General features: G+C 38.3%; 1 protein-coding gene across 1 annotated transcript in view; it reads right to left on the bottom strand.

Moving 5' to 3' along the window:
* Positions 1 to 10680: 10680 nt before the first annotated feature.
* Positions 10681 to 25458, bottom strand: part of xkr7b (XK, Kell blood group complex subunit-related family, member 7b) — a 157700-nt gene continuing 142922 nt past the window's right edge. Inside the window, exon 3 of the mRNA XM_056449301.1 lies at positions 10681 to 12473. Coding sequence (XP_056305276.1) covers positions 11497 to 12473 — 977 coding nt within the window. The 3' untranslated portion in view covers positions 10681 to 11496. The remainder of the gene's footprint in view (positions 12474 to 25458) is intronic.

Here is a 25458-nt window from a genome sequence, read left to right as displayed (position 1 = left end):
TGTGTGTAAAATCTTATATTGTTGTGATCACCGTCTTCTAGGCTGAAATATGAAACCATTTTGAAAGATGTAAGAAACACACAGTGACTGCTAGCCAGTTTTGAGGAAAACATGACACAGCGGGGTTATAACAGGGTGTTACAATTAAGCCACACACTGTTGGACACCAACTAAACTAATAAAATAATTGTTGAATTTTGAGTGTAACGTTGAGAACTTTTTAAATAAAAATGTTTTTTAATAGTAAATATTGTTTTAATAGAAAAATAAAATTGTATTGCTAATAATGCAAATAAATGCATTGTATAATAATGGATAAATGATAATAATGCACATAGATTCAAATGTGTTTATCCAATAAATGAATAAATAAACATTGTGCTATGTAAAATAAAAAAGAAATGAGCCAATTACTAAGGAAATCTAGCTCCTATTTAAAGTAAACAGAAATTAAATTAACTGTGTGAAATCTGCCTTTATAAGCATGTGTTACAACTAATCCTCTGTTACAACTTGCCCCGCAGTTGGGGGTAAATAGTAACATTTTTACTCCTGGCACTTGTGGCGATACTGCACAGAAACCATAAGTCCGGCGATCATAATTCCAGTGCTCATCTGTAGGGGAGGCTTGTGTGTTGGCAAAAAAACATGGTTTTTCTAACCCCATTACTTTGATCATTATTTGACCAAAACCAAAAAGTGTTACTTTGTGCCCCGTTCTCCCCTAGTATTTGCTAGCTAACTGTGGTAGCATCTGATGTACATTTTAGGACATCCTCAGACCTCCACAATGTCTTAAAGACATCAAGCCTCAGACTAAACAGTATTGTTGTTGCAGGGAAAACAATGTCAAGTATCAGGTGTAGTTAACTGTGCAGTAACATACTGTATACCCCCTACGCACCAAGGTAATACATAAGAGGAGTTAGGGTCAGTTGTGGCTTAATGGTTGGGGAATTGGACTTGTAATCGAAAGGTTGCAGGTTTAATTTCCAGGAATTGAAGATTGGGGGAATAAATAAATTGCACTCTCTCCATCTTTGAAACCCAGCTGAGATGCCACTGAGCAAGGCACCAACCCCCTAACTGCTCCCTAGGCACACTGCTCCAGGTTCACTGTATTTTTGTGTGTGCACTTTCACTACTCACTCAAAATGGATGGGTTAAAAGCAGAGGACCAATATCGACCAATTCCTAAACAAGATTCATTTTACTGACACTGAGGAGAAGAAACTTGACGATTTTTATCTGGAACATTCAGTTTAAAATAAACTACACGTGATTTTATACTCTAATTTAGAAGAAATCGAAAAAGGAGAAAGTGTAATCTCAGGCTTTGAATTTGACCTTACCTACAGCAGCTCATCCGTCAATGTTACTCGCAGTGACTGAAAGCACCACTGGGTGTCAGTGTTTACCAGTACTTGTGTTTCAATGGGAGTGGCACTTCAACGTGAGGCTCCACTGTTTGAGAATAGCAGAAAGCTAACTAATTATCACCTGCAGAGAGACGACATGCTCGCAAACTGCCATGAGCTGGACAGAAAACCACTAAATACCCTATATCTATATTGAGGAATTAACATGACGTTCTGTTTCCATTGTTCAAATGAAAAATTGTAGCAGTCTGTGTGACTGAACAGTTTGACATACAACACTTCACCCTCTGATATACAGTATATCAGAGGAATTTATAGAAACTTCATCATGAATTGTCCCTAATGTTATGCAGGAATGTGGAGAGACACTGTGCTGGATTGGTCTGGATCATTAAACAGCCCAGGGGAACATGCTAGTAGCTCGGTTTAAGAAGGAACAGATCACATAAACCCAATGCCATACTGGGATGGCCTCCAAGAAGAGCCTGGAAATCAATAGCAGATGATCTGGGCTGTAGGGGACGCTGAGGAGTACGAGATGTGAATTGGTAGGTTTAAAGTCATTGTGAAATCAATACTGATCTCACTGTGTATTTCTCAATAGTCATTAGTGGTCTTATTGTGAATGATAAGACTTTAATTTGCAGATGATGTCACCAAGGTTATGAAGAAAAAATATTGTTAAATGGCTTGCTAGTATGTCCTAATTGAACACAGTAATGTAATGATGGTAATCAATACTATATGAAAACTGTGACGCTATTAATAATGCACTATACATATTAAAAAGGGAGCATTAGCATTAGGATTTGATGCTCAAGGTTGAATTTGACCTTCATGCTCTAATCAAACCCCCCTGTAAGGACTGTTTTAAGGGACCTGCATTACTCACATTTAGATTTGGTTGTTTTTGTTTAGTTTTCTGTATTTCCGCCTTATTTCTTTTTAAAAAAGTGTAAATAATACTTTAAAGGCACTGCATGATTTTGTTGGTGCCAACTATCCTACTGTACTCTGTTAAAATGTATTTGATATCACTTTTAAGATGTCTATAAATCAAAACAACATTTTTTTTTCAAATTGTTTCTTTCTACATGGCATTGTTAGTTTTTTATACATTAGTCTCATATCTTATATAAAACACATGAACTTTACACATGCAACCACATCGCAAAATCACACTTAAAATATTAAAATAGTTGTTTTGAAAACATTTTCATGTAAAACCTACGTGATAACATTTGAACATGGTCATGTGGGTTGCAAAAACTTGCGTTCCACATATTTCACACATGATTTTATTATGATGGCTAATATAAAGCTCATGTGTTTTTTTCTGGCAGAGAAATAAAAGTTTATTATATTATTTTTCTAAAACTTTTTATAACACAATTACAGCACTATATAGCATGCTCAAAACTTGCTTCTTTATGAAACCATATAAAAAGAGTTCTGTTTAGCACCAAAAATATTTTGTTACATGCCAAATAATCATTAAACTAATATCATTTAGAGCAATATTTGTACCATACTAGTACCATTTGTCCAAACTCGGTCCTGGAGTACTGATGTCCTGCAGAGTTTAGCTCCAACCTAATTAGACACACCTGAACCAGCTAGTCAGGCTCTTTTTAGGTATACGAGAAACTTCCCGATAAACTTCCCATGTTAAAGCAAGTTGGAACTAAACTCTGTAGGACATCAGCGATCAGGATCAAGATTGCGCACCCTATTTAGCGCCATTTTTTAGAGTATAGATCTCATAGGCTGTGTTCTCCAGTGATCTTGCAACCTTGAGTTATTGTGTAGCGTTATCACCAGTGGTGTAGTCCTAAAAAAAAGGTGGTGTACTATTACCCACCCAACCCCCCATGCTGTTTCATAATTTTACCTGAACGTTTCAGCGAGACATTCAGTTGACTTCGAAAAACGAACTCACTGGTTATCACAGTTCAGTTTGGATACTCATGACCTTAAGAACGGAGTACGCGCAAAAGTTCCCGGATGCATTCTTGATATTGAGGATGCACAGATACAGACGCAAAACTTGCTTGAGAAGTCCCAGAAGTCATTGCGGCTGATTCTGAATAAAGAATGTGGGAAGAGCAGCATTCTATATACCTGTTTGTTATTAAAGTTCAGACATATAACTTAAGCCAGAAATTCCCCTAAATAAGACTGAAAGTAAAAATTTACCGGAAAATCTCAATAAAGGGTGTTTATTTGCTCAAATTCATATTAAAATCTGTTTTATTTGTATTGTGCAAAGCATATTTGTAAGGTTTTTGTACATGTTATATATATTGAAAAGGGAAAAAACAATAAATCATTGTACGAATGCTGTAATGTTTAAATAAAAAAATGAGTGAAGGTCATGTACATTTCTCACAGGACGCATTCTGTGTTCTCCAACTCTTCCGAGTTCGTTCTTCTGAGGTAACCTTGCAAGACCAAGGTCTCCACAGGAACGCGAGTCTGTTCACTGCATTCTTGAAATTGAGAAACAGCCATATACTAGCAGTTGATCCTGTGATTCTCAACCATATTTCTGGAGGACCACCAGCTTTGCATATTTTCCATATTTGCTTAACCAAACACATCTGATTCAGATCATCAGCTCATTAGCATAGACTGTAAGACTTGAAATGGGTGTAACAGACAAAGGAGACACCCAAAACATGCAGTGCTGGTTGTCCTCCAGGAATGTGGTTGAGAAACACTGATCTAGTCAATCATTTATTATTTAATCAAGCCATTTATTACAATTTCCTTGTCAAAAATTTATTTCACTTGAATGTAGGTACTATTTTGTAAATAAAAACACAAGCTATTTTTCATGCATGCTGCATTGTGGAGCACATACCTGAAAAGTCTTTCTTTTTTTTCTTGTAGAGTGTATTGTTGACCTGGAAAGCCTCAGCGTGTGTGTGTGTTCTCTATGTGTGTACAGTATGTGTGTGTGTGCTGTTACAGTAGAGGATGCTGTTGACCCCCTTAAGGGCTGGAGTGGAGGAGGAGAGCTAATGGTGGGTCAGTTTTCAGGAGAGGGCCACATTCAAAAGCTCTCAGACCACAAACACACTCAGACCCCACAGCACATAAACCTGCAGCCCTGCCTAATGATCCTGCCGTTCCCACAGCAACCTGTCGAAGAATCCAAGTGCCTTGCACTCGCTTTTTCTGTCACCACACTGTGTATGTTTGTCATGTGGAACATTCTACGGCCTACATTTCACCAGTAAAATGACATGGAGGGATTTATTATAGACTAGGAGATAAAGACATCTTCAGCAGTGACAGTGTGTTTTTACTTGGTTATACAGTGCCTTTTTCAAGTATCTTACTTAATAGTATTTTGACATCTTTCTGTTACAAAGCATAATATTTTCAGCACCTTTCAAGGAAGCATATTTCTCATTTTGAATTGAAGAAACTCTTCAATTGAAGAAAAAATTGTAGAGATTGTATCCAAAACTAGAATTGTAGAAATTGTATTATGCCAGGTTCAGACTGTCTGCTTCGATGTTACTTTCAATGGGCCGATCAGGGGTGCATTTCCCAAATAACGACATAACTCATGGCTGAACTATCATAGTACGATGCATCATTTGGGAAATGAACGATGTAGTGACGAGTGTTTCCCCAAAACTGTAGTTTCTCTGTTGCAGATCAGTGGATTGCAGATTAATGACAATCTAAACGGGGCTGAATAACAACTCGAAATGGCCATAATTTTTTGTATAAAATTATATTGTTTTACATACACACACACACACACACACACGCACTTAAAAAAATTCAATAGTTTTTGGTAAAAACATGCACTCGTTTTCTATATTAACTGAAATATATGTAAATGGCTCATTTAAGGCCTATGTGTCCTTTACAAATATTATTGAGAATATTCCATATTCTTTGCTAAAACATAAAACCACTTAGCTATTCTAATATATAAATCATATAAATTGTTATTGGTTGTAATGTACAGTAGGCTATTTAATAAGAAAAGTAATAATAATAATAATAATAAATATTATTATTTTATTATTAAGTCGGATTTTTTTTTTTTCAAAAGTCTACTTTTACAATTTGACACATTCAAATCACTGCAGAAATCTTCTAACCAACAGGCCCATGTCATATACAATAGGCTACAGACACATTTCTTGATAAATAAATTAAAACCATTAACGTATGCTATATATTTTGTTTTCACAAGCTTCAAAGACATAACCTAAAATCTGTTTTTACATAGTAGGTCACCTATAGCTTTCATCATGAGCCATGGCTGCATTCAAAATGGCATAAATGTTTTCAAAGTGCACTGCAAAGGGAACACAATTGTCAATATGAAGATCGCTAACACTGAACTGAACAGTAAAATACTTTAAAAGCAAATTACACCTAAGAGAGATGACTTTAATGCTTTTTTAAAAAAATCATTCCAAGTTTAAATGTTGGAACTTTTGAAAGGAATAGTGTATATATAGGGAGGATGACTGGAAATAACAAAGGTGTAGTTGCAGGCTTACAAGATTGCAATGCAGTTTGCGAATGTTCGTTGGAACGATGGATTTGGAAAACACCAAATCAACCAACTATGTTTGTAACGACAGAACTTGCAACCTTGACTAACGATGGTTTGGGAAACGCACACCAGACCTAGTAATAGGATCCTCAGCATGTGCCTATGAAATATACATCAAATGAGCAATGTCACACGAGTAGCAGTGCGATATGGCTGTATATCATCACTGGTGGGAGGCATGCGTTGTCCCACCAGTGCTAATAAACAGCCATATAGCACTGCTACAAGTGTCATATTACGTTTATACAACAGATCGACGGCACAATCGTATATAAAAAAAACGGATAGTCTAAAAACCCTTTTTGTATGAGGAACTACTTTCTTCCGCCTACCATTCACATCTGCAGCTGATGTCAGAACAGCAGAAGCCGTTACTTATTCACCAATGTTTTTATAGAGCTAGTGTTTGAATGATTCTATAGCGTAATGTCTAAAGTGATGACAAAACAGGTGATTTTGCTGACATTTTAAGATTAAGGCTGAACATGACAAGAAATGTCATCCTTCTACAGAGATATCTCCTTATATCACAATAATTAACCCCGAAAAAAGCAGTGCTACCAGATTACTGTTGTGTTTGCGATAAGGAAAAATGCTAAACACATGCAGGCATTTTTTCTTTCTCTCTGCCAACACAACACACATTTCCTGATATGTGAGTCCCATCTCACACTCAATACACTACAATTATATGGAATAAATACAGCACTACAACATACAAAATAAATAAATGGACTTAGAATATCACTTACCAGTTTAATAATGATTTGATCAGCTGTAGTTAGAAATTACATTAGTAATTATAATCTTCTAAGAGCTTATTATGCGGTCCTATCGCCATCTTGTGGATAGAAAATGTCAACATTCTTTGGTCAGCTCAGTATGGCAGGCTAATGCCTGCCGACATGCTGTCTCTCAGTAATTATAAATATTTTAAAATAGGCACTATCCTTAAAAATAAATTGCTTAGTTGCAATCTAAACAACTACATTCTCGACTAAAAAAGCCGCGAAAGTACATTATGTTGTGCAACAGCAGGAATATTTGTCAAACTGTACGATGTCCTCTGCTTGTTGCTGTATTTGGGTGGAGTAATACACAAGGGTGAAGGGTTAAGAGGCTGGAGCAGTGCTGTTATAGCAGAATATCACACGGCTATCAGCCAATCAGATTCAAGAACTAGACAGAACTGTTGTATAAACTGCGATAAAATATTTAAGGAAAAAAAACAAGACAGATCAGTGACTCTCAGCCAGAGTTTAATGATCATACTCCTGATTTTGTAGTTTTATGTTGTTACTATAACTCATGTACAGCTTTATAATTAACCAGTCACAAATAGAAAACCACGCCAAAAGTTCACATTTAGACAAAGCTTGATTCATCCGTTGATAATTGTTCACCCTGTTCATATTTCTGCCTGATGCATAATGTACTGTGACAATACCTTTGCAAACGCTTTCCTGAATTAATTGTAGCTGTAGGAAAACCGATTCCTTGTCAGATTGCATTTACATTTAAATTCATCCCTTAATCAGACACAGTTATTCAGTGAGAATAATACAAGTAGAAAGAATGAATCCTAATGAGAACTTTACTTAAGTGGTGCCACAATAACGACTTTCCATAAGTGTCATCAGAGTATTTCAGTGCTAAAGTGGAAAAGTACCTTTATTTATTTTGTAAAGACAAGTTAGTTAAATGCACCTGGAAGAGGTCTAGTTTTGATTCTGTAGAGCAGGGGTGCCCAAACATCCCCCCCCCCCCCCACTAAAAAATCCCCAAATTACTAAGTATGTTATTCTGGAGCTGTTTTTTTGTACATAAACAGTTAAATGGTCAGTAATATGTTTTAATATTATTATTGACAAAAGAAAAAATAAATAGTATACATTAGAAGCAAATAAATTAGCAAACAGTTTAGCATATTAAAATTAATAGCTACTACAAAGAAATAGAATTTATAGAAGTTATCAAATCTCATTAATCTTTTCTTTGATTTGATTACATTAAAAAACAGGTGTCACTTTAAAAATGCACAAATCTATAATGAAAGCATTCGATTGCTTTCCTAACGTTTTACGCTCATTTAGGACAAAATTAGTTGTGTTTATAAAGAAAAACCCCACCAAGATCATCATCTTTAGATGTTACTATTATTATTATTATTATTATGTGTATATCTGTTCAAACATGCACCCAAAGCCCAGACTTTTGCTCCGCTCACTATAGAGCGCATCAGCTGACAGTCATGCACCGCTACATCAGTTTTGAGGATTGCATGGGGTGGGGGGGGGGGGGGGGGGTAGTGGGGTGACGGCACCTGTAATGAAAAGTAAAGGGAATCCTGCAGTTTTATATTTATTTCAAAGTGTTTTTATGCCTAAATAAAACGAAAGCACAGAACAGACTCACATTTAAGAGCAAGGGGTGGCCCCTGGTGGTTTCGGTGGTATGGGTTGCATATAGGGAGGATCGGCTCTTTAATGTTTATTCAGAGAAAGACTGAAAATACGGGAGAAATACAGGGAAAATACCATTACGGGATGATAGCGGGATAGAACTGTAAAATATGGGAGAATCCCGGGAAAAAGGGGAGGGTTGACAGGTATGGAGTAGTGATGTCATCAAAATCGCTGATCCATGTTTGATGAAGTGAGAATCTATCATGTAGCTTTCCATTCAGTATATTATTGTTTTTACTACAAAGTGGATTTTAGTGCTTATGTTTTATTTGCAGATGTCTGATCCCAATAGTCTGAACCAAGGAAATGAACCAGAGAAGGTTTCTCAAAGTCAAATAAGATCCACTTCCATATCTATCTCTATCTCTAATGTAATTAAAATGAACCAATGGTATTTAAAGGCGTTTTCCAACTGAAGCAAACTTTTCCAGAACTCAGCAGGCACACAATGTCTTAAGACATTATTTTTAGTTTAGATTCAGGTTGTGATGTCAGGTGACCAAAATTCAATGTCTAGCCAGCGTCTAAGGACAACATTATTTTGACATCAAATACTGACATTTATTTGTCAGGTATGGCAACCAAAATCTAATGTTTGATAAACGTCACAGTGATAACGTCCACACAACGTCAAGCTGTAACATCATTAGATAGTGATATTTGATGTCATGTTGATGTCCTGTGCCTGCTGGGAAAGTATGTTTTGAAAAGCTGTTACAAACATGCTGCTAGTAAAAAAAAATACACACACACATGCAAATAGAAAGATAATAACACATTGAAAAAACATCATGAATTTGTTTGTCACTGTTCGGGGTCCCCCAACACATTTCTGTATTTGCATGTGTTGTTCACTGTAAAACCCAACAGTCAACTTTATTAAATAAATGATAGTTAATTAAATACTTCATTACTTCAACTAAAATGAAGTAAGTTTACAGTACTCATATAGATTAGTTTTTATCTCAAATGGTTTGTTGCAATTGGTTTACTCAAATGGTTTAAGTTACCTTAACTTATTGGGTTTTACAGTACTCAGTTTGTTTGGGTTCTCTTCATTTATTGGGTTTTACTGCCCTCAAATTGCTTCTTTTACTCAAATTAAGTTCACAGTACTCATTTGGATTAGCTTTTGAACTTAAATGGTTTGTTGCAATCGGTTTACTCAAATGGTTTGAGTTACCTTAACTTTTGAGGTTTTACGGAGTGAGTATTTGCTTGTGTTGTCAAAAAGGTGAAGATGTTTTCTCAATTTATTAGTATTTTACTATTTACATGTGCTTTTTTACTTGCTGAGCACTCTCAGCCACCTTATGATTTGGTCCTAAATGGTGGTTACTTCAATACTTGAAGTTCATAAGGGCTTTTTTCTAGACATCTGATTTAACCAGTAATGAATCTCATTTGTAATCAAATCATGGTGAGGTGTACTGATAACCAATAAGGATAATGCATGTTGCAGTAGGTATAGCAACTGAATAACAACACAGTTACTTCACCTCCTGCGATAAAATCACCCATTATGATTACAGCCCCAAAGCATCATTTGCTCTGCATCAGTGTTCAGACTGGACAGCAGTCATTGGCAATTACCTACCGTGACTCTGGGCTTTTCTGCTTGGTTTTTAACCAGGCAGTGGAATTTCAAAGCGGCAAGGAAGACCTTGAAAGACCCCATAGAAAGATAGGGAGAAACGCTTTAGCTGATGTTTTGTGATAGCTTTGTAATTGGGGTGATTTTTTTGCAATAGTTTTTAGTCTAAAACTCAATTGAAAAAGGAGCTGAGGAAGATAAAAAGGCATCTTATCTTTTTTTATGAGGTGACAAAAACATCTTTTTCTCAAGCATACGCATTGTTATGTTATGTTAATAGTTGTCCTTAAGTGCAGCTTTTCATGGCCAAGAAGAGCAATCACCATTGCCAAACCACAACCCCCCCCCCCCCCAAAGAAAATGTAGAATATAAATTCTTCATAACCACAGTAATAGTCGCCCCCTTCCAAATAACAAAACAATGAGTGAAATGAACACATACAGATGTAAAAGGGTTTTGAGGCTTGTGGACGGAACAAACCAAGATTCACTTCTCCAGTTACTGTAAAGAGTGTTTCACATACAGGCTCATAACTTACTGTTGCTCATTTGCGTTTTGTCTGTGTGAAATGCAACCCAAACATTCAGACATTTGCAAGTTTGATGTTCCCAGTTGTCACAAAACCATTTTCATAAACCACTCAAACACGCATATTCAATTTTGTTTTACTTTTTCCGAGGCTGTCATCTGATTCAGTTTTTACAGCATTATTTTTTTTATCCAACTACAATGTGATCACAGCTTTTTGTCTTACTATATGACTTTTTTCTTCATCTTTACAGTTATACAATGCAGCATGACCAGACAACCCTCCCCACCCTCAAAAAAACAAAACAGAAACATTCATACCAACACACTGGCACCATTCTATTGAATACATATAACAAAAGATAATATCTATTTATGAATATTCAGTTAGAAGAATTATATCAAAGACATGGCCACAGAGTCATAAAAATAAATCTAATAAATAAATAAATAAGTCATTAAATACAGAAGAACTCTTTTGAGAAAATGGATGATTGAACTTGCTAACCTTACCATTCACAGAAGCAAATAATACACAATTTGTACTGTTTTCAGGTCACTGAAACATTAAACTTAAGACCAATACAGCAGTCAGGCTGGTCCTGAGGAATACTGAATTGGTCATTTCATCTATATTTTACAAATGTCTTGTTCTCATCATTGTCAGTTAAACTCATGTGTTCAGTGCATAGGCAGAAAGGTAAGTCCCTCGCTTAGTTTCACTTCCCATGCAAGTCATGTAAACCCCATGTTATTCCCATCAAGCCTGATGTGCACTCTTGAACCACTGATGCATCCCCGGATGCCAAACGTGGTGAGGTCCCACCATGTAGCACCATGCCGACCATCAAGGATCGGACTGTAACCTCATGGCGGCATCTGCCTCCTGAGTCCCACCTCTGCGTAGAGATGTCATGTGGAAGGTGGCGGTATGAACAACATTACACGGTAGTCTCATACTCCATCACTTCTTTGGGGTTACTAAAGCTCTGGTACTGGATACGGGGTGTCACAGGAGATGTATTCTCTAGCACCAGGATGGTTTTCCTCAGCCTACGGTCAATAAAGTGGGCGTCCCAGGCTGGGTACCTCTTTCTTGGCAGGTCGATGCGGATAACGGGACCTTCAGTTCTTGGGGGACGTGGGGAAGAAGGTGGGGGAACACTAGGAGGCCTCACCTGAAACACAGGCATGCAACTGTCTCTATCCCCAGCCCCATTCTCCCGATCCCCACCAGTAGTCCTCTGGAGTGTTCTGGGAGGGCTAGTGACCACGTCTGGCTGGGGCAAGGGTGTCCCCAAGTCCCCAATGCCTCCCAGGCCAATAACTCCCATTCCTTCCTCAACACAGCTCCACTGAGTGCCCAGAATAGGTCCGTCCGGGTGGAGCAGGCAATAATAGACAAACATAAAGAATGTTCCCAAGGCATAGCTACACACTACAACGCACACAATAATCAGGGCGTAAAAGTCAGAGGTGTGAGGTCCCCTGTGAATATACCAAGCGGCGGTGAGCGCGACATTCTCAAACAAGGTCACGCAGTAGTACACGCCCAGCCGAAAGCGGGCACGACCTTCCTTCACGTTGAACCAGCAAAAGATGTAGATGATGCCTACCACCATGTTGTAGATGATCTCCTCCCACTTGGACATGCAGAAGTCAGTCTCACCCTGGATGATCCAGAAGGTCATGGCGCACCAATGGGCTACGATGAAGATCCCAAAGTAAAGCTGGAAGACTGAAGCGAAGAGGGCGAAGGCGATGGTTCGAGCACCGATGGTGAAGAGGTGCCAAAGCATCTGGACAATCACTGCCTTGTAGGACATGGGGAGCTTATCGTCACGAGAGTCACGCAGAACCTTCTGGTAGGATGCGATCATCCAGGCGAGAGAAACCAATGAGGCAGATGCTGAGAGACCTACAGAGATAGAACAAGAAAGAACAAAGAGACAGCTCAAGGAATCAAGCAGAAACAACTTTACAAATATATGCAAAAGCAATTTGCCAAATGTGCTGCACTCAAGAGAGAATGAGTGTGTTCTTGCATTGCAGTGCTGATAACAAACCTACAGTAAGCACTTAAGGGTCAGTGGAGTTTAAATAGTCTGTGTTATTAAAAAGGACTTGTTTTAGTTCCTTGGATATATAAATGACAATTTTACATTCACATTTATTCATTTAGCAGACTCCTTTATGCAAAACAACTTGCAATTGAGAATAAAAGAAGCCCTTCAAATCCTCAGAGAGCAGCAATATATAAATGCTTAAGTTGGTTTTGATTTCTCCCCCATCCTTGCATTTGAGAGTTTGTGTGTCCTACTTGTGGTTTGACAAGCCCACCTGTTCACAATGTTTCCAAGAAGCATGGGGTGGTTATAGGAAGGTGTCTGGTGGATATGGAAAGGAAATGAGTTTGACTTCTACAGGTGGTTTGTCAAGCCCACTCACCAGGATCAAGCACTCTAAGAATTCAATTCAATTCCTGTTTATTTCTATAGTGCTTTTACAATGTATATTGTGTCAAAGCAGTATAACATAGAAGTTCTAGTAAATTAAAAATGTGTCAGTTCAGTTTTCAGAGTTGAAGTTCAGTTTAGTTTAGTTCAGTGTGGTTTAATTTTCACTGCTGAAAGTCCAAACACTGAAGGGCAAATCCATCGATGCACAGCTTCACAAGTCCCAACCAAACAAGCCAGTGGTGACAGTGGCGCGAAACAAACTTCACCAATTGACGAAAGTGAAGGAAAAAAAAAACCTTGAGAGAAACCAGGCTCAGTTGACCATTTCTCCTCTGGCAAAACTTCCTGTGCGGAGCTGTAGTCTAGGCAGCGTAATTGCACAATGCACAATGTTTTCCCAGAAACATGGAGTGCTGATAAGAAAGTTTCTGGTGCATGCAAAGAGGATTTTAACTTGATGGTCATAGAAGATGGTCTAAATCTTATGAAATGAACATGAATTTGAGGCATAAAAAGGGGTCACAGACCTGTATATTAAGCTGTTTTGGTTGCATGTGTACATCACTGGGGGAGGTTGTGACCTAAAGGCTAAATACTTGTAAGGTTGTGGGTTTGAGTCTCAAGTCTGGCAAAGATTATAGATGAGGTAGTGAATGACCAGCACTTCCACCCTCAATACCACGAGAACCCTTGAGCAAGGCATTGAACCTCCAACTGTGTTCACAGTTTGTGTCTGTTTACTGTAGTGTGTGTGCACTTGGATGGATGAAATGCCTCTCATTTATAATGCATACAGTGAATTTAGAATCAAGGCTTTTATAAATCTATATAATTTACCATATAAAAAAAAAAAACAAAAATAAAAATGAATGGCAAAATCAATATCTCTGCTCAATGGAAATCCAAGCAAATCAAATATGCAAATGATAGTTCAGCTGCTCAACCCTATAGTTTTATTATTGTTTATGCTAATTAAAACAAAATGTAAACTTTTTTTATTTATTTATGTAAAATATTCATCGGCGTCACGGTGGCTCAGTGGTTAGCACTGTCCCCTCACAGCAAGAAGGTTACTGGTTCAAGTGCCGGCTGGGTCAGTTGGCATTTCTATGTGGAGTTTGCATGTTCTTCCCATGTTGGCGTGTGTTTCCTCTGGGTGCTCCGGTTTCCACCACAGTCCAAATACATTGAATAAACCTAATTGACTGTAGTGTATGTGTGTGAATGCAAGAGTGTATGGGTGTTTCCCAGTGCTAGGTTGCGGCTGGAAGGGCATCCACTGCGTAAAACACATGGTGGATAAGTTGGCGGTTCTTTCCGCTGTGGCAACCCCTGATTAATAAAGGGACTAAGACAGAGGAAAATGAATGAATGAATTAATAAATGTGCTGCATCCATGAAACTCCTCTAAAGCTGTAGCCATTCGTTTAATGACTTGAAAAAGCAAGTGCTAAATATAAAACCTAATCAAAATTATTAGGAACAACCACATTTCCACATTCTCTGACTCCTGCCTTCAATATTTAATTAGATCTGATGTGATTCATGGCTAATTGAACATGCGATTGAATAATTAACTTTTTAAACATGAATAATTCAGGCCCTAATTGATGTATCCTGCCTCTCTGGACTCATAATATATGAATGTGTGAATATACCTTGCGTCATGACAGACACGCTTTGAGAGAATGTATTCTGACGAGGCAAAGATGCAAAGCGTTATTTAATTTCAGACGTCACGGCAGCTCTTATGAAACACAAACTGACATGTACTGGCAAAGATGCGAGAGCGGCTCTTTTAGGAGTCATGGCAGGGAGAAAAAAATTCAGTTTTTGTTTGTTGCTTTTATTTTAGATTTCAAAAAAATTTCAAAGAAGCAACAACACCTGCTGAGACAACAAATCGCAGAGCTTGTTCCCCAAACGCTTGAAAGGATGTCTCTCTTTAGAGAGCGAGTGTGTGTGTTTGACTTGCTGACAGAGAGACAGACAGGCGCTTTATATTGTGTTTGCAAGTACCCTAGAGCGCGAGGTAGAGCGAAAAGGTGAAGAAGAGGAGTGTGTGATTGAGAGATATGCTGCTATCTCAGGAGGCTTCCACATTGAGCTGCTGTTATCATGGGGATCAGCTCTTGAACACATCTCATCGCATGGTTGTTTATCTGGTGGGTCCCGGCAGATTGGCTTTGTTCTGGTGCTTGATTCCTCGCCTGTCTCACTCCACACACGCACACACACATGTTTAGGGAACCGTATTTTCAGCTTCACAGCGTTAAACAGTTCAAACCCTCCGGGCTGGATTATTCAAGGTCAGATGAGAGTATGTGAATGATCACGGCACCACTGTTATTTTGGTCAAGGTGGAATTTATCTAAATACGTCAGATATAAAGGTTGATCTTTATTTATAAATATGTTTAAACACACACACACACACACACACACACACATACATATATATATATATATATATATATATATATATATATATATATATATATATATATATATATATATATATATAGTTAGGGCCATAACTATTTGGACATCAACACAATTCTAAAATTTTGTCTCTACACCAACCCAATCGATTTGAATTGAAACAACAAGATGTGCTTTAAATGCAGACTGTCAGCTTTAATTTGAGGGTGTTTACATCCAAATCAGGTGAACACTGTAGGAATTACAACAGTTTGCATATGTGCCTCCCCTTTGTTTGGGGCCAAAAGTAATTGGACAGAATAATAATCATAAATCAAACTTTCACTTTTTAATACTTGGTTATAAGTCCTTTGCAGTCAATTACAGCCTGAAGTCTGGAACGCGTAGACATCATCAGATGCTGGGTTTCATTCCTCTGTCAGGCCTCTACAGCAACTGTCTTGAGTTCCTGCTTGTTCTTGGGGCAATTTCCCATCAGTTTCGCTTCAGCAAGGGAAATGCAAGCTCAATCGGATTCAGGTCAGGTGATTCACTTGACCACTGCATAACATTACACTTCTTTCCCTTTAAAATCTTTTGGTGGCTTTTGCAGTATGCTTTGGGTCATTCTCCATCTGCATACCGTCCAATGAATTCTGAAGTATTTGTCTTAATATGAGCAAAAATATTGCCTAAAACACTTCAGAATTTATCCTGCTGCTTTTGTCAGTAGTCACATCATCAATAAATACAATGGTGATGGGGACGTCTCTTCCTATCTGGTACAAGTTGATCTTGATTTCATCTGTCCATAGGATGTTGTTCCTGCACAGTGAACTCTATTCTGGCCTTCCGGTTTTTGAGGCTCACCACTGGTTTACATCTTGTGGTGAACCCTCTGTATTCACTCTGGTGTAGTCTTCTCTTGATTGTTGACTCTGACACACATACACCTACATCCTGGTCAGTGTTCTTGATCTGGCCAACTGTTGTGAACGGTGTTTTCTTAACCAGGAAAATAATTTTTTGGTCTTTCTTATTGAGAATGTTCCAGACAGTTGTTTTAGCCATGCCTAATGTTTTTGCTATCTCTCTGATGGGTTTGTTTTGTTTTTTTCAGCATAATGATGGCTTTCTTGACTGATAGTGACAGCTTTATATATATATATATATATATATATATATATATATATATATATATATATATATATATATATATATATATATATATATGTATATATACATATATACTTACTATTAGTTTTATTTAATAGTTCAGAAATCTTAGGGCCAATAATTGATGTAAAGCCGATATACAGGGTGATTCAAAAAGAATATGACTAACTTTCGGGTTGATGTCTGGAGGAGGTCATATTGAACATCTATGAACTTGTTTGATCTACTGTATGAACTTGTCTGAAAAAAAACTTAAGTACTCTTCACATTGATTAATTATCCAAGGTTCCATCGTGTTTCTTTAATTAAATAAATTAAATAAGTTTTTAAATCACCCTGTACATATCACTTGCATTTATTACACATCATATGAACTAAAAGAGACATAAACTGAAAATACGTGGAAAAAAATAAATTCAAGAGTTCACACTTATCTGATGATTGATAATAAAGCTAGTTTGGCATGCTGTCCCGGAAGAGAGCCCTGAGCTCATAAGATCCTCGAGCCCTGGGCTCCCTCCTGTTAGCAGGGTGAGAGGGGAGTTTGAGCTCAGATAGATTTCGATGAACTCCCCTGACTTATTTCTGGCTAATGACAGATAAAGAGATGGCTAATGAGATGTATGGCTTACTAGGAGTTCACCTACTGTATGATGCCAATTTAGAATGTTTAATTTACTTAGGTCACTTGTTTTTGGACTGCGGGAAGAAATATTCTTCAAGAGGAAGATGTGGTAGGAAACTCTGTTTTTTTATAGTGAGTTATGAATAATCTGATTGGTGAATCATGTATTGGTTAATGTGGGACCAGCTGTGGACAATCATAAGCAAGCAATCCTCTCGAAATTAGTTAATAAAAAACTTCACTTAAGGTTGGGCAGGTTCAAATGATATTACTAAAGGATGAATGAATTAACGCATTACACATTAACACAGTTTTTATTCTTCTTCTTGTTATTATTTTAAAAGTCTGTTGTCTATTGATGGCTTTGAAAAGACATACAAACAAACCATGGGTTACTGGAGTATTGGGATGTTTAAATGTACTGGCTTGGGATGGGTGTCATTAGATGTCTCAACCAATGAGCTTATTTGGCGTGGGCTAAAAGGGGGTCACACACCAGAAGCGCCGCTCGGCGACGCGCAGCGTTGCGCCATGCAGCACCATGCAGTGCCACGAATTTCAGAATTCTAAACATAGGTTTTTATTAGGGTACACACACCGGCGTCACAAGTCGGCTGCTGTCGGCAGTTGTCTGCAGCGCCTAGCCATGATTCAGGACACTGTTCATATTTCTGCCATGCCGAAGAGTGCCATCTGAATAGTTTCGTTTTAAATAGCATGCGAATGTGCGAGTCTGGTGTGTGATACTTCCAACTGTCATGTGCCAGCCGTGTTAACCTGTGTAACCTGCTTAAGACTGCTAGAGTGCTCACATGAGACGATGAACAATGGAGAAAGTTGCCAAACTCTTAAATAGTCAAATTATTTGTAAATCTCTTCCACACTCTGATAATGTAGATAGGACCAAAGTTGTTTGTAATCACTGCAAAGCTGAATTTTCTTATCACCAGAGTACTTGGAGTCTAAAGTATCACTTAAATCAGCAGCTCTCAAATTCAGTTCTTCTCACACCCCGCTGACTGCCCATTTTGAATGTTTCTGTTTTTGCTTCAGATGTCTGTTCTAATTAGATCGCAAGTGCCTTGCGAAGTGAACTCCTGTAGGATATTCCACTTTGATTTCAGTTTGAAGGGAGAATATGTTTTCAATTCAAATGACATTGAAAGATATGTAAATTTAATTGCATTTATTTTCAGAGGAACATGTTGCAGTAAAGTAAAGATTTCCCCATGCTCAGGTAGTAGGGAGCAAGACTCTGTCAGAAATCTCTAATCTATTGAGCAGGTTAGTGTTGGGCTGTGATGACAGGAATTGAAAACCATTGACAAAGGCCTAATGATAACTTAATTTTATTTACAAACGATGTTGTTTCTTGCACAGACTGATTTTCGTTTTTAATTCGTCAGATATATTATTGTTTTCAATAGTATATAATAATTAAATAATTTATTTTATTTTATTTTATTTATTATTTTCACTTACCAAAACCATATTAATTAAAGGTTCCTCGCTGAAGAAACGATCTTCTCAATCCCAGATGGACTGCTGATTCACTATCATTCATATGACAACTAAAACCCATCTTTTCCGAGATCACCTGAACAACTGTGAACAAAACCAGAACCCCCTCTTCTCTCCCCCCACCACACCACAAAAACCTCAAAACAGATGAGTGGGCTTGACAAAGCCAATGTTGAAAACACACTGTTTCATTCTGCTAACACTTTAACCAGCAATTGCAACAGTTTTGCACATTTCCACCAGACACTTGGACTTACAATGACTCAATATCTATAAAAAATGCATTGTGTATTTATAAAGTGTGCTTCCATTTTTTTTCACTGGTAAAATGAAACGTTTGTCATTACCAGATTCCCTCTTGCATTATATTCAACATTATAGGCTAGAGTAGTTACACTGACACTGTAAACATTTATTTTCATGCACAACACTTTGTGTTTGTTATGAACAATCAAACATATCAAATGCTCGTCATAATTATTTTTCTAAAATGCGATATGAACGTAAATGATGTGCGCACTTTCGGTTTCACTTTCACTGCCAAGTGTGCTCATGTCATGGCTGCTATCACTTTGAGAAAAAAAAAAACATGCAAGCAAATCATACTTCCTGTGCAGCTCTCAAATGAGCACTCTGTGCAACAAACTAAACGTTATTTACAATTATATGACCTGTTATTCAGTCTATAGTCTATGCAGGTTCTGTTCACTAAAGTAGCCATCTTTGGCTGGCACGCACATGTCCTTTTGGTAGCAAACAAACAGTGGGTGAGCTCACGTGTGATTTTGCAGCCCCTACTACATCATTAAATTAAGACAGAAATTTAATTTTGGGTTGAATTATATCTTATAATAAATACAGTATATGACTCTTTCAACACCATTTGGAGGTGTTCATGTTGCTAAGCAACATATACAGTATAAAACATGTGAAGACTTTTGCGACCACCTTTAAGCTTTTCTCATGACCTTAAAAATATAATTGGCTGAATCGCAGAAAAGCTGAATTAAGATTGTGTGTAGGGTCGAATCAAGATCGTGATCTTTTTTCAATTAATTGTGCAGCCCTACTTCACACAGGTGAGTGGGCTTGACAAACCACCTGTAGAAACACTCTCTCTCTATCTCAAAAACCTCCTTCCTCCATACTCTAGCACTTGATTCTCTGAGCACAAACAGTTCATTTGTCTAGTTATCACTTATTGTGTGTATTGCCTCTTCTTGTTGAATCACTGAATGCCTCCTCAATTGTAAGTCGATTTGGACCAAAGCATCTGCTAAATGACAAAATGTAATGCAAATGTATTTTTCACCTCGTTGTTAACTTGCATCTAATGACTCGTCAAGGACCAAAGTTTCAGCTAAGAATAATCACTGATATAATGGACATCTAGGATGGCTTGAAGGTGAGTAAAATAACAAGCAAATGTCAATTTTCACTACTTTTTAAATTCTTAGAATGGAAATAAAATGGAAAATGCTATGACTCTTTTCATTTAATGTTTTTTTTTTTATTCAAAAGTGTTGAATAATCATTTAATAAAAGAGCAAACATGACAGTAAGGAAGAATGTACAGTATTATGTTATCAGCTGATTCAGAAAATGAAATACTAAACATTGGTTGATATATTAGCCATGTACTGTATAACAGTAATATAAATATCAACTTCAAGGCCAAATCACAAATATTAACTTCGAGGCAAATCACACCAAATTTATCTTCACATTTATCTCGAGTTTTTTATGAGTGTTTACTCTTACTGATTTTGTTAGCACACACACTGCTTTTGACTTTCTCTCTGTCTCACTCATTTTCTCTCTCACTTGGCCTTCGTTGTGAGCGACTCATTTGGTGCAGATCCAGATTAAGTGAGGTCTTTATTAGCAGAGATCCGAAAGCATTAGTCTGCGTTTTCCCGCTCTGCTTCCAGCCTGCCCGCATGCTCTCCACGTTCTCTCCCGCTCTCTTTTTCAGAGGCTCTCATGGAGCAATGCGCTGGCAATCTTAATTAAATCAAACATCAGACGCAGCGCAAGCCCACTGCCACAAAGACCGCCTCAGATTAGAACGCAGTTTAAAGAGAAAGGGATAAGACAAGTTAAAGCCCAGTGCTGCCAGTGCTGAGAGAGGAAGAGGGAAAGTGGGAAGTTTAAGTTGCTTACTGCGCCCGCATAAACATGTGGTGATGTGGTGGAGGAAACTATGCAGGGAATGTTTGCATAATGCATTTTAATAAGAGCATTTGTGCTTTTAGACTGTATTAAATGACTACATGACAGTTTCAGTCAAGTCCTCAAAAGAATAAAGACTCACCGTGAGACCCCTAAGACCTTAAAACACACAGCGGGGAATTTACAAAGGATGAATTGTGCACATTTGTGAATACTTTCTTATGTTGGCTATTAGACATCCAGCTTAGAAACTGCACAAGCCTCCATTACTAGTTTGAAAGAGCTGAAAGTGTTTTAAGTAATGCTTTTGAACTGGTAAAAACTTTTTTAAAGAATTCAAGAAATTCTGTGTGCATTTGTGGGTGTGTAAAATACACCCACTGGCCACTTTATTAGGTACACCTTACTAGTACTGGGTTGGACATCCTTTTGCCTTTAGAACTGCCTTAATCCTTCTTGGCATAGATTTGTGGGCTGCACATCCATGATGCAAATCTACTGTTCCACCACATCCCAAAGGTGCTTTATTGGATTGAGATTAGGTGACTGTGGAGGCCAGTTGAGTGCAGTAAACTCATTGTCATGTTCAAGAAACCAGTCTGAGATGATTCACACTTTATGACATGCCATGTTATCCTGCTGGAAGTAACCATCAGAAGATGGGTACACTGTGGTCATAAAGGGATGGACATGGTCAGCAACAATACTCTGGTTGGCTGTGGCATTGACCCAAAGTGAGCCAAGATAATATCCCCCACACCATTACACCACCACTACCAGCCTGAACCGTAGATACAAGGCAAGATGGATGGGCCTGTGCGAGTTGTACCCTCAGTTTTCTGTTCTTAGCTGACAGGAGTGGCACCCGGTGTGGTCTTCTGCTGCTGTAGCCCATCTGCCTCAAGGTTTGACGTGTTGTGCAGTCAGAGATGCTCTTCTACATACCTCAGTTGTAACGAGTGGTTATTTGAGTTCTCATTCTGATGCTCGGTTTGAACTGCAGCAGATCGTCCTGACCATGTCTACATGCCTAAATGTATCGAGTTTCTGCCATGCAATTGGCTTATTAGAAATTTGTGTTAACGAACAGTTGGACAGGTGTACCTAATAAAGTTGCCGGTGGGTGTAAAGAGAGAAAAGATTTATCGTGGTTACCTGTGGTTGTTATAGGTGTACATTACTGATTTGGTTACATTATTAAAGCATTTCTCCTCTTTTGTTATCGTTTTCCTTCTTTTCTTGGTAACGGGTGGGTGATATATACAGAGACCCTGAGGGGACATACTGATGGAAAATAAAATAAGATTGGAAGAAAAAGTATATTTCATTGCGTTAGCATCCTCTCGTGAAACATTTGTGAAAGAAACTTTCCATTCCATAGTTTTTTGTTCCCCAAAGAAACTTTATATTTGTTCACTGGAAATAATAGATGTTTGAGAAAAATATTTATATTTCAATGCTTTTGTGAGTGAATGCATTTTCTTAAGGGAAGCCCAAAACTTTAGTGAGAGAATGCTTTGTGGGTGAATGTAACCCCCTCTAGGTTCTACTCACCCCAATCTGAGCAGGATTTGGACTGACTTTTCTAATAGGAAGTGAGTTTGCTGAAGGACGCTGAAACTACAGTGTGAAGTATGAGAATACATATGAGAAGGGTCTGAGCCATTTCCAAATGGGAAGGTCAGCTCCAAGGTGGGACTTGAGCTCCAAGTGGGCTGTACAAACCTCCTGGAGTTTTCATTGATTAATGTCTTGTACATGGTATGGCATCTAAACTATTGTGTTTTAATAACATCTACACCTACCCCAACCCTAAACCCAACCTCACGATAACCTGTTTAGTCTCATTAACATCTACACCCACCACAAACCTGTGGAGCATGTCCCTCCCCCTTGGAGGTCACCCAACCTACTTGCATCATAACTTCCTTCCAATTGGAGGTCTTCAGGCTGCAGCAATACCTACTTGAATCATACTGGGACTTGACTTGTATTTCTACCTTGTGAGGTAAGTGTAGTAATTAGATTGCAAAAGTTATTTCATCCACCAACTGAGGCCAGGGATGTGAGGTTTAAACACCTAGCTCACACTAGCTGGCATCTGTTACATAGCCCCCCTTACCTCAACTCTCACTCCAATTCAGGTCATGGCACCAATTTAACCTGTCTGCTTAACCCTGAGTGGGTTTGAACTGCCATTTCTACCATGAGAGGCACGTGCAAGGATGCCAAAGATCTCTGCCTTTAGTTTTTGAGAATAAGACTTAAGAACCTTAACTGGCTGGCCCCTATGACACTGACCCCACCAATGCCCTCACTCCCATCCAGGTTATGGCACAAATTCAACCCCTCTGGTTAACAATATATTATACACATCCCTAAACCTCACTCCCATCATGGTCCTGGACCCAGGGTAAACACAGGAGTGTACTCACAGGATTGAGCAGGATTAAATTCAGGGATTCTAACATAGGAGGCAGGCACACTTACAAGAATGCTAAAGTCCACAGCCTCTAGTGCCTGCTGGAGACAGGGGACCAAGGGGTCTTAGTACCTAGCCTCCATAGACAGGGGATCTTAGGATCTTACTACCTAGCTTCCGTTACACTCACCTCCCCCAAAACACTCACTCTGATCTGGGCACTAGTTTAACTCCTCTGGTTATTTTGCTAACAATGATCCTATTCCATTACCCTTCATTAAACACACCCCCTATACCTCATTCCCAGCCAGGTCATGGAACTGATGTAAACACTTTATTTCTACCGATCTACCCCTGATCAGTATTTATTTGTCGTTTCTAGTATATGCTAACACTAAAGCCCACACCCCCTGTTCTGCCTGTTGAGATCAAGGGAGTGAGGGTTTACTCACATAGCTCTTACTAAACAGCCTCCATGCCATAACCCCCTAAACCTCACTCCAATCTGGGTCACAGCACCAAAGTTACATGTCCATGTTCTACACATCCCACTATGAGTGGGATTCAAACTAGCGAATGAAAATGTTTTGAAAACACAAATTCAAGAGCAAGAAATACACAATTTTCAAGTTGGTTTCCTGGAGTAATGGCATTGTAGATGTTTGAATTCAGCATGAATAAAAAAAATTTAACATTTTTAAACTATTGATTATTGCAACCCAGGCTCATTCTGAAAATGTACCTCTATATACATTTCTGGAGACCCTCAAATACATCTCAGCTACTAAGTTTTTGTTTTCACAAATTCATCAGAGGCCGCTGTGTACGCTTTCTGAGATCTCAAATTTCGCCTGCTATTCTCTCGTAAATCCACCAGAGGCCGCTGTCCACTGAGTATTTGACTGACTGACTAATCGACTGACGCACACCCTCCCCCTTCCCTAAACCCAACCAATAGTATTTTAAAAAGCACAGATTGACCCACCCACCCATTTCACTAAACCCAACCGACAAATTTAAAAAGCAATTCAAAAAAAGAAAATACCTCGTCTGATTTTTACCACGTTTTCACTCTGTTATTTACTTGTTTATTAAATTTTTTGCCTTCTGTTTTTGTCTTACCCGCTTACCCATTTTTCAGGGGACTCAAACCCCGTCACCGTGATCATCTCCTCTCTGCATCTCAAGTCCACCAACGTACATGGTGAGCTAACTGGACAAACTGGTAACAGCCGGAAAGCCGTCCATACGGAGCAGTCAGCTGGTAAGTGCAAAAAGGAACCGCGTCATACTGCCCTATAGCGTTCGTTTAAAAAATGAAATGCAGCCATACAGGGGCTATGTTTTCAGAATGAGCTTATGTTGGATTATTGTGGAGTGGATTTTATGATGGATGTCCACTCCAGGATGGAGTAACACATATCTTTTTAAATGATTTTATGATTATTAATAAAGTTGAATGTTTAAGGGCCTAGATTATATGATGACCATAGTGTCACCCCTTTTCAGAATAAAAATTGATATGATATGTCATTGCTTTGTCTGTATGCCAAGTTATTTGTTTCCTCACAATCTTCCACAAACGTCACGGAGACCTCTCATGTGAAACTGGACATTTGATGCTACTTGAACAAGTCACCTTTACTTGTCACTAGATGTAAATTGTCTTAGCTGTCTCTGTATTAGTCTGCTATGTTTATATTACAAAAAAAACAGCCTTGAGTATAAAACAGTTTGTACTTCGGTGTGTGTTCAATTCTTTACAGGATTGTTCTTACAGGTCTGGGATCAGCTCTGAATAGCCTACTGGCAGTCTGACCTTTGTATGCTTGACGCCCAACTAATCATTGGAGATATTGTTCTGAATTGTACGCACACACACACACATGTGGAAATTTTCTAAGTCTATTTGTGTTTTAATCAGTTTAAAACATCTATATGTATGATACAGTTAAAGTTTAATGGTTGATGTAGAACTCTTCTTGGCTTCTGATTGAACCTGCAAATTTTCAATAATTCTTTGACTGAATCTTTGACTCCTGGTCATCTTCATCTGGCACACCAGTCATTTTTGGGTTAAAATTGTTAGTTCCCCAAAAACTGTACAA

The sequence above is a fragment of the Danio aesculapii genome, chromosome 23 (genome assembly GCF_903798145.1).
Source record: "Danio aesculapii chromosome 23, fDanAes4.1, whole genome shotgun sequence".
Lineage (NCBI taxonomy): Eukaryota > Metazoa > Chordata > Actinopteri > Cypriniformes > Danionidae > Danio > Danio aesculapii.
This window is presented reverse-complemented; position numbering and strand designations above follow the sequence as displayed.